The sequence below is a fragment of the Simochromis diagramma genome, unplaced genomic scaffold (assembly GCF_900408965.1).
Source record: "Simochromis diagramma unplaced genomic scaffold, fSimDia1.1 OVJJ01000664.1, whole genome shotgun sequence".
Classification (NCBI taxonomy): domain Eukaryota; kingdom Metazoa; phylum Chordata; class Actinopteri; order Cichliformes; family Cichlidae; genus Simochromis; species Simochromis diagramma.
Genome location: NW_024387368.1, coordinates 98,936 through 108,863, shown reverse-complemented (window position 1 = coordinate 108,863; position 9,928 = coordinate 98,936). Strand labels below are relative to the sequence as shown.

The 9,928-nt window shown below is 38.8% G+C and overlaps 1 protein-coding gene across 1 annotated transcript; it reads left to right on the top strand.

Annotated features, from left to right (window-relative positions):
* The first annotated feature begins 2,252 nt into the window (after nucleotides 1–2,252).
* On the top strand, nucleotides 2,253–7,477 carry LOC120718812. The gene is made up of 4 exons (XM_040007519.1): nucleotides 2,253–2,271; nucleotides 2,554–2,630; nucleotides 5,057–5,291; nucleotides 5,823–7,477. Exons 2-4 carry the CDS (start codon nucleotides 2,591–2,593, stop codon nucleotides 7,345–7,347), a joined length of 1,800 nt encoding a protein of 599 aa, XP_039863453.1. The 5' UTR covers nucleotides 2,253–2,271; nucleotides 2,554–2,590; the 3' UTR covers nucleotides 7,348–7,477.
* Nucleotides 7,478–9,928: the final 2,451 nt, after the last annotated feature.

The window sequence follows — 9,928 nt, the reverse complement described above, 5'->3', positions numbered from 1 at the left end:
ATGTCACACAGATACATTCAGGTCATTTCCTAAAAAAAGGGAAATGTACCATTAATTACCATTGTATTTCATGTATTTGATTATTTCATATTTCAGAGTAGTAATTGCAAATTACTTCATGTAATCAAGATGAGAGACCACGGCTATAAAAGCGAAGGTGGATTTGGGAAGTCTGTCGCAGCCATGTCCTGTCCGTATACGCGAGCCACCCATTGCGGAAGGTGCAAGATTGATAAGGAGAGTCCTCAGAATTCAGCGTATATTGCGGGACAGACAGGATCCTTTAGCTCAGCGCGACAGTGTGCTCATTGAGAGATATCAATATTCCCGTGAGGGTATTATTTACTTAACCAACTTGTTGACGTGGGGGTGCAGGACCACCACCTGTCTTTTTTTTGCTCTGCCCTTTTCTTGGTTGCTGTTATGAACAAACAAACAGATTATTCCAGGGTCTCTTTCCAAGAGACGAAAAGCAATATAAGTGATAAATATTACCATTCTGTGGAATATTCTTATATTTCACTTTTACTTGTTTCCATGTTCTAGTGGGTCCTGTTGTGGCTCTAATGTGAAAGTGGATATAATATAACATAATATAATATAATGTAATATAATATTGGATAATATAGTGTAATATAATAAATTTACCCTACCGCCTACTGGTGTTGGCCAGAGGGGCCGATGGCGCGATATGGCAGCCTGGCTTCTGTCAGTCTGCCCCAGGGCAGCTGTGGCTACAACCGTAGCTGCCTCCACCAGTGTGTGAATGTGAGAGTGACTGAATAGAGTCATTGTAAAGCGCTTTGGGTGCCTTGAAAAGCGCTATATCAATCCACTCCATTATTATTGTTATTATTAAATTACTTACGAGTTTAATTTGTCAGCAACTTTCTGCCAGCCCTCTCTCCTTGCTTTTGCAGCCTTTGCAGTGTTCCCTTGCGTTCTGATTAAACTCTGAAACTCCTGAAATCCCTCACTCAAGAGTTCTTGCTCTGCTGCCGAAAAATACCGAGCGCGCTCCTTCGACATTTTCGCCGACCAATCAGAGGGTTGCCGATCAATGTTTCTACTATCGATGTGTAGCCCCTTTTACGACACCCAGTGATGTCACATTACTTCATCCAGCTGTACTAATCGTCAACAGCAGGTGTGTTCGGGGAACCGGATTAGCAAGCTCACGGTTAGCGCGATGATTTGGTCTTGGATGTAGTAAGCGACGTACGAAGAACGGGCCCCTGGTTAGCTTCACGGAGTGTGTCGTCATAGTGACTCACTCAGGATTCATCTGAACTCGCTTTGTGAAACCGCAATCACAGGGTTTTCGTTAACTCAGGGTGTACTTACTCAGGGTTTGCACTAAACCGGCTTCCTGAAATAGGGCCCTGTACTCAGAGGGAAGCTTATTGCTATAACTTCAAAACAACACCAAATGAGGAAGGCCCTGTACCTAAGCCGGGTGGAGGAATTGAAAAACACGGAAATATTATACCGAACTACTCAGAAACACTGAAAAAGGAAATTGACAATATATTGACTGAAGAAGTGGAAAAAAAACATCTGACAAACAAACAAACAAAAAAAAAAACAAGATTATTATGACAAGGGCCCAAAGGCAGCTAGACTGTTAGCACGCCGTCTTAGACAGCAGCAAGCTGCTAATACAATTCACAAGATTAGGGACCCATCTACAGTACAAATATCTTACGGTATAGCCAGGAAGCAATAGAAGAAACATTTAGGAAATATTATGAAAACTTGTACAAACAACCATGTTCCTCAAATAAAGAAAACTGGGTCACATGAACAAGGACCATGCATTATTGTCTCTGTCTCCCTTTGTTCTTGGTTGTGTCTTCCCTTATGGTTGTGTACTTCCTTGTGTGTTACAGTTCCGGAATATTTACACTAGACCTGTTTTTCTTGTGTTCTGCGAAATCTCACCAATAAAGCTGTTTTTGAGTTTTACTTTGTGCTTTTGGAGTCCTGCCTTTGGGTTCTAAACCACACAGCCGAACCTGACATTAGCATGGTTTTGCCTTCTTCTGCAAAAGATCCTGTCATATGTATGGCATGTTTTTTTCTGTCGCTCAGTTGGAAGAATTATACAAGAAAAACAGGGAAGATTAGAAACTGACAGGAGGGAGGAGTGAGTAGTTCCATGAAATCATGTGACCACAGAACATCAGCCCCTCCTCGGGTGCAGTATAAAACCTCTAAACTTTTACTTCTCTTTGTTCTTTTTGCTGCACGGAGCTTCCTGAAACAATTGAGGTAAGTTCACTTCAAATGATGGAATCAGTCAGAAATGATAAAATTACAAAATTATCTTGAAATTACGCTGCAGCTCTTAAAGTTTAGTTGCTGTGTTTTTCATCAGATTTCATGAGTAATCTTTACAGACATCCTTGTAAAGAACTGGAAACTTGTATATCAGTAAATCCAGTTGGGAAGACATATTAGAAATATGTGCTTGAGTGTTCATTTGTTATGCGAAGCAAGGATTAAATGTGATGATTGTGATATTTAATAATGAATATTCTTTCTGACCAACAGTTCACAGAAAACAGAAAAACCTTGTTGCCACTACACAATGAGACATTTGCTGCTATCTGGGAGATACCTGATGAGGGGTAAAACAATCTAAAGTACACATTTTAAACTATCAGAAACAAAAATATTTACTAAGATAATATAGAATAATTATATATCCTTAATAGACTCTGTGTGTAAGTGAATGTAAAAGCATACTACTACTATTTACTAGTACTGTCAGCGTTAATCTCATTAAAATGATGTTAATGCCATAACCACATTAACCACATTAATGTGGCAAATCTCGGTCAACAAGTTAGGTCAGCGACCCTAATTATTAATGGAACTAAGTCATGTGTAATCTTCGATTATTTTCAAAGAAATGTGATACATGTGAACCTGTCAAATTGTTTTTATGAGTCTGAAAATGGCTGTAATTCCAAACAGTTAATGAAAAAAAAGGAAAGCTCCTTAAATTAAAACTAAAACTGTGCACTTCAGTCCCATCTTGACCGTTTGTACCCAACTGGGTATTTAAACCAGAGAAAAACCTACAAAAAGGGTCTCGTTGTCCAAAAGTCCTGAGTGATTCACAGATTTGTTTTGAATTTTTTTGGTGCTACCATGCTGAGTTTTGGAGTCAGAACCACAGATTGTGTTACGTGGATGAAAAAGGAAAGCCCCAATGTAGGGATGCACCGATACCACTTTTTTGGAAACGAGTACGAGTACTTGCATTTCAGTACTCGCCGATACCGATGCCGAGTACTTAATAAAAACAGGATTTAAATTTACAGGTAACAGCTTTAGTCCTATAATTTAACAAAAAAAACAAGGGACTGGTTTGGAATGAAGAACATTTATTTAAAATAAAAAGCATGTTGTATGCAACATATTACAGAATAAATAATTGTGAAAAAAAATTTAAACAGTGACAGTGCAACTCAAGTGTTGTTTTCAGTTTATTGTAAACTCTTCCGCTTTGGACAACACAAGGAGCATTAATAAATATCTTTGCTATTTATTGCACAATATTTGAATAAACTAACAACATCCACCAACATAGAACTGTGGCAGTCAGTGCAACTGAGGTAGGTATTAACATCAAGTCTAAGATGACTCACTTAATGGAGAGAAAAAGTGAGTGGCAGGTTTTTTTAAGAAAAGTAGCTTTTCTGCATTCTCAGCAGTCAAACTGTTTCTGTTTTCATCTATAATGTGTGACACTGAGCTAAAAAAGCCTTTCACTTTCCACACTGCTACATGGGGCTGAGAGGCATTTACTCGTCTGTTTCTCTGTTTAGAAGTCTCACAGTCACAGCTGGGATGACATCAGAGGCTAGTGCGTCGTAGCTGCTCACTTTTTTAGTTAGTTCCTCAAAGGGGGCGAGGATGGCAACAGTCGTCTCCATAAGAGCCCATTGGTGAGCGGTGAGATAGTCAGGGAGTTCGTGCTCGGACACGCCCAGCACTCGCTTTTGCTCAATGAGGGGCTGGAGCATGTAATATGTGCTGTTCCAGCGCGTCTGTACGTCCTGCTGCAGTCTCTTTATTGGCTGGTTGAGCTGTCCCTGAATGTCCTCGAGGCGGGAGTAGGCTAAGGCGGAATGTTTAAAATGCCCAACTATTTTCCGTCCCACTGCTATAGCATCAGCCTTGCTCCTCTGTGCTGATAAGCGTGGGTAAATAACTGTGGGTAAACTCTTTGTACTCGTCGTGTTGGGATTTTGGTGCTTGATTAAATTACTTGTGTTAAATGCACTACCGTTTGAGCATCCTCTGGACAATTTCGCTGAGCACAATTTGAAGTCCGCCTTTGTTTTCGCGTCTTCGTTCAATTTGAAATAGTTCCACACGGCTGACTTGTCTCGCCTGCCCTTCTCTCAGCTCTGAGCTGCAGGCGGGGCCTGGGGGCGGGCATTCGGCGCCTGTGATTAACCCCTTTCATGCCGCTCAAACATAGACAGGTCTCAGACCGTGGTATCGGTCCCTGGTATCGGGGGACTTTTAACGAGTACGAGTACTTTAGAAAATGTGGTATCGATGCCGATACCGGTATCGATGCATCCCTACCTCAATGTATCGACTTATACAAGCAAGCTTTATTACAGGCTCACACATTATGTAGCTGTTGTGCACAAACACACAAATTGGCTAACTGGGGGTAAATAATGCACTAATAAAAAATTTACTCACCTAAACTTCCAGGTTGATCTGTGTCTGTGTTGAGCCTCCTGTCAATCAATGCAGCCAAATCCCTGACTGAATAATTCAGTGTACAAATAATAAAAAAGAACACTTCGGTCAGATTTGATAAATAGGAAATATTCATAGAAATTAAAATTCTTTTTCAAAAAGGCTGTAAATATCCATTTCAAATTCATTTAAAGGAAAGGTTGAATATGGGGGCTGACTCTCTTTTGGAGGTCAAGTTTTAAAGAATGAGCAAGGTGAGGATGAGGTGAAATGCATGGTGATAATCAGGGACCTAACAACTGTCAGTTATTCTTTTTTCTTTCTGCAGCAAACTTGAGGCAGGTAGGAACAGTGACCCATTCCAGAGGGATGTTCAACAGGATGTTTAACACTGCATACAGCCGCCCCCTCCAGTGTTTCAGAAGTACAGGAACCCTGTCTGTGCCAGCAACTTTGTTGGGTTTGACGTGGCTGAGGGGCCGTTTCATTTCATGGGTCCCTGTCACCAGTGCAGATGATGGAGAGAAAAAGGAGTCATCTTGGTTGAGCATCATCATATCATGGTAGGTAAAAATATTTCAAGAAAAAATGTGAAAATAACGTAAAATACATTTTTTGCGATTTCAAAAGCTAAAATCACAAATGATTCTGCTCCCAGGCTGTTGTAGGGATCCTGCATACATGATATCATTATTTAATAATAACATGTAAACTGGAATTTCAAGGCTAATTTTAAGTGACTGAAACTGTAAAATAGAGGAGATGGAGCTGAAGATTTCAAAATCTTCATTGTGAGTGAGCAGGATGGACAAGACGTGAAATGTTTAGTTAAGATCACGTAAACCAGTTCGGATATGTGCAGAGGAGGGAAAGTGGAAAGAAGACGTAAACTATGAAGCTGCCAGGCAGGAGGAAAAGAGGAAGAATTCAGAGAATATTCATGGGTTTACTGGAGGGGGACATGCAGAGGGTTGACTTGATAAGGGAGGATGCTCAGATGATCTAAGGTGTGGAGAACCTTAGAGGAAGCAGCCAAAAGAGGAAGAGGAAAGTAATTGCAAATGTGAACTAACCATTTTTAAATCATTTTTCAGGTTTTGTAACAACTCACAAATCACCCTCGAAATGGATCGGGTCCATCCAGAACCTCCTGTTCTCTACAAGCCGAGATCAAAGAACGTGAAGTCTGGAACTTTTACAAGAATTACTGTTGGTGAAAGAAATCCAAACAAGCCAAATAAAACCATCTTACTTGTGGGTGAAACAGGAACAGGAAAATCTACTCTGATCAACGCTTTTTTCAACTACAGCATGGGAGTGAAGTGGGAGGAAAACGCCTGGGTTCAGATTGTAGAGGAGGAGGAGAAAAGTCAGACAGAAAGTCAGACATCAGATGTGATCATGTACGAGATCTTTGATTTTAAATATAACACTCTGCCCTATTCTCTGACCATCATTGATACGCCTGGATTTGGAGACACCAGAGGGAAAGAAAATGAAAACATGATCAGTCAACAATTATTGGACTTGTTCAGGTCAGATGATGGAGTTAATGAAGTTCATGCAGTAGGTCTGGTGATGAAGGCAAGTGAGAATCGTCTGAATGACCGACTGAATAACGTTTTCAGTTCAGTGATGTCTTTGTTTGGAAAAGACCTAGAGAAAAACATTGTAGCTCTGATCACACACTCAGATGGAACAACACCTGAAAATGCGCTCGAAGCTCTTGAAGCTGCAAACATTAAATGTGCCAAAAATGAGAAGAAGCCTGTTTGCTTCCTGTTTAATAACAGCCAACATAAACAAAGAACAGAGGAACAAGAAGAAAACTTGAAAGCTGCTCATGGACTTTCAGAGAAAGGAATGAGAGGTTTCATAGCATTTCTGGGAAAAACTGCTCCTCAGAAACTGGAGAAAACTAAGGAAGTTCTGGATGAACGCCAACAACTTAAAATCTGCATCCAAAGTCTGAAAGAGAAAATTCAGACAATTGAAATGAAACAGACAGAAAGAACACAGATTTTGGAAGGTCTGAAGAAAAATCAGTCCATTGTTGAAATTGATGAAACCTACAAAGTTAAAGAACCTATCAATGGTGGGGAATGGGGGATTTTGTTTTATGATGGAGCTACATCTTGTCAGTTATGTGAGGAAACCTGTCATTATCCATGCACAACGGCCTGGTGTCCTGAAATGTGTGGCATCATGAAAAATGGCTGCTGCATTGTCTGTATCAACAAATGTCCTGCATCTGCTCATGTGAAAGAAATGCAGAGATATGTGACTAAGACAAGGAGAGTAAAGAAGACTTGGGAAGAAATAAATAAGAAATATGGAGAGACAGAAACTGAACATGAGAACAAGTCGAGTCTTCTGGAAAATATTAAAAAGCAAATTAACCAACTGACAGCAGAGAAGTCAAAGTTACTGGATGAGTCGTATCAACATGTTGTCAGACTGGAGGAGATCGCTCTGAAAGCTGATTCAGTGTCCGATATTAATTACTTGGACTTCCTGATTGAGAAGATGAACGAGATAGAGAAAGTTCAGAAACTGAAGGAGATGAGAAGCAGAATGAAGCAGAAGCAGGACAAAGGAACCAGAAATTCTCTGCATTAGGTGAACATCATTCATAAGCTCCCAACTCCTACAGCAAATAATTTTACATGTTAAAATATCTACAAACAAATGTAATGTATGAAGAATTCTTAAAATGTAATTACCTAACAATAAATAAATAACACATCCATCTTCTTCTGCTTATCTGGTATTAACCTTGATTCTTTTGTCCCCATGATAGAACAGAGAAAACTCGACTCATAGTGGTCAAACATTTATAATTATTTATTTAAATGGGGGAGTATAACTGCCCATATGAAGTGAATTCACTTCATATGGGACAGATGTGAGGCGTGACACAGAACACTAGACAGTGGTGTAATTGTGTCAGAGCAGGTTTTAATGTTCCGATAAAAGTAAAATGTCACAAACTCCTCAGGGACAATTCTCATGTTTTCATGATTATATTCCTTCATCTGTGCATGTGTATAACCCATCTTATGGAGTTTAAAGAGGACACTGAGATGATCGGTAAGTGTAGAATTAAACGAGCGGCTGGAATATGTTGAAAGTATTTCACTGTTTTGTCTTTTTTCTAAAAACTTAAGCACTGATCAGTCATTTGTATGATCTGTGGGGCTCAGGCTTTAAATGTGGTAATGTGTAGGCCTGCTCCTGCTGCCTCTCTCTTACTAGGTCAGTAAATATCAGCAGTTATATATATTTGCAGTAAAGTAACATAGAGATTCATATATTATTGTATATGAATATATTACTGATGGGACATGAGGCCTGAAGGCAGCCAAGCTGGGGCCAGACTCAAGGTCAGGTGAAACATGTCACGTGCAAACTAAAGCTCTTCTGCTGCCACCTACTGGCTCTTATTCATCTGTGACTTTTTACACAGTGCATACACTCATTGGCCAGATTTTTAGGCACACCTCACTAGGTGTGCTAGGCCAGGTGAATCTCAGAGAACATAAAAATAATCCATGCACATCCTCTTCACCCTGTGGGGTAGGTGCAGATAAGGAGCAGGTATGGATGAAACATTACTAAATGCAATAAATCAGGGATCACGAGTTCTGCTGTGTGCAAACTATTATTTCCTCTTCTTTGTTAAAAGGAATCTTAGAAACAAACAGCAGTTTTTTGTGACATTCTGCTCTAAAAATACAGGGTGAAATTTACAAATTGATCAGATTCCTCCATCATTTAAACTCTTACTTACTCTTACTCTTCTGTCACTTTCATATTTCAACCGATAGCTGCACACTCGTTTTATTTTCTGGGCCTGTCTTCAGTTATTGGAACAGTTCAGTGTCACTCGATGGCACAAGACAGTTTTAGCCAGTGCTTGTTGCTTTTTTTGTCTGTGGATGTTATAGCAATGCAGCTATTTAAACTATTTATTTTGAACTGAGCAGTTATTGATTCTTTTTAATAAAGCAACTGGAAAGACCTGTTTATTGTGTAGTTTAGATACAATTTCAGGTTCATTTACAGACAGATTTGGGTTAAAATAAAGGTTATCTATTTCTACAATAATGAAAGATTATGCAGCTACAAGAGCACAAAATAGTAATAATTAATTACCAAAAGCATTTCTTACCTCTGTGAAAAATTCATGCTTTAAAAACATTGAAGCTCAAACCGTGATAGGACAAACATACACACTAAGGAGAGTAAAAAAAATGACAGACACCATGAACCCTGCAGAGGAAACAGGATTCACACACACCAGTGACAAAGAGGATAAAAATCAATCAAATTAAAGACGCATCCACTGATGCACTTATTTTTATAATTTAGCAAAACACTTACAATATATTTTACAAGTTTAGCTACTTGTGATGCTAAATATTTTGAATTCTACTTCATGGTGCATTACTTAGCATAAAATAAAATAAACATGATCACAGACGTGTTGTTTTAATAACATATTCTTATAAATACAACATCAGTTCAAGCATGTAATGTTAATTTATGTACTATTTGTTTGTATTCAGGTGACAATAGAAAGACTAATAAAACAAGTATGAACACATTTTCTACGGGGTTTTCAGATTTTCCATAAAAACACTTGTTGTTTGGGTGCTCTAGTTTCAACATTTTTATCCAGTATATCCACCTACATCCCCCTTTTCTGCTCTTCTGTTCAAGCAATCTCAGCTTTTCCTTTCTATCTTTGTCCTCTAGACTCCGCAGCTGAGCTGATCTACTGATTTCCAATATAATATTAGTAATATAGTAATTACTAATTACACAACTAGAGCGCCCTCTAGTTGAAGATAGCTTGCTATGACACTGGCTTTAAATCACATAATAAAAATAAATGGAAATTTGACAGATTAAAAAAAATGTTCTTTTAAAATGCAAAATACAAAGTGGAATATCTGAGCAAACAGTTGTGTATGTGGTAATCTGGAGGAAAACACAATTTTAAATCCAAAATATCTTTTTGTATTTAATGTCATTTTACTTGGATTTTACTTTTACTTTTTAAACTGACTTAATGTGAGTTACAGTGGGAGAATTTGGCTGAAGAACACTTATCAGTACAGTCACAGATTGCTGTCTGTACGAGTCTCATTATTTTTTTTTGTCTCGTTTGTGAGGATTTCTCCAAAACATTATTGAC

Coding starts and splice junctions, on each gene's coding strand:
- LOC120718812 (XM_040007519.1), top strand. CDS start 2,591: ATGAGACATTTGCTGCTATCTGGGAGATACCTGATGAGGG. Junction 2,631..5,056: donor TGGGAGATACCTGATGAGGG/GTAAAACAATCT, acceptor TTCTTTCTGCAG/CAAACTTGAGGCAGGTAGGA. Junction 5,292..5,822: donor TTGAGCATCATCATATCATG/GTAGGTAAAAAT, acceptor ATCATTTTTCAG/GTTTTGTAACAACTCACAAA.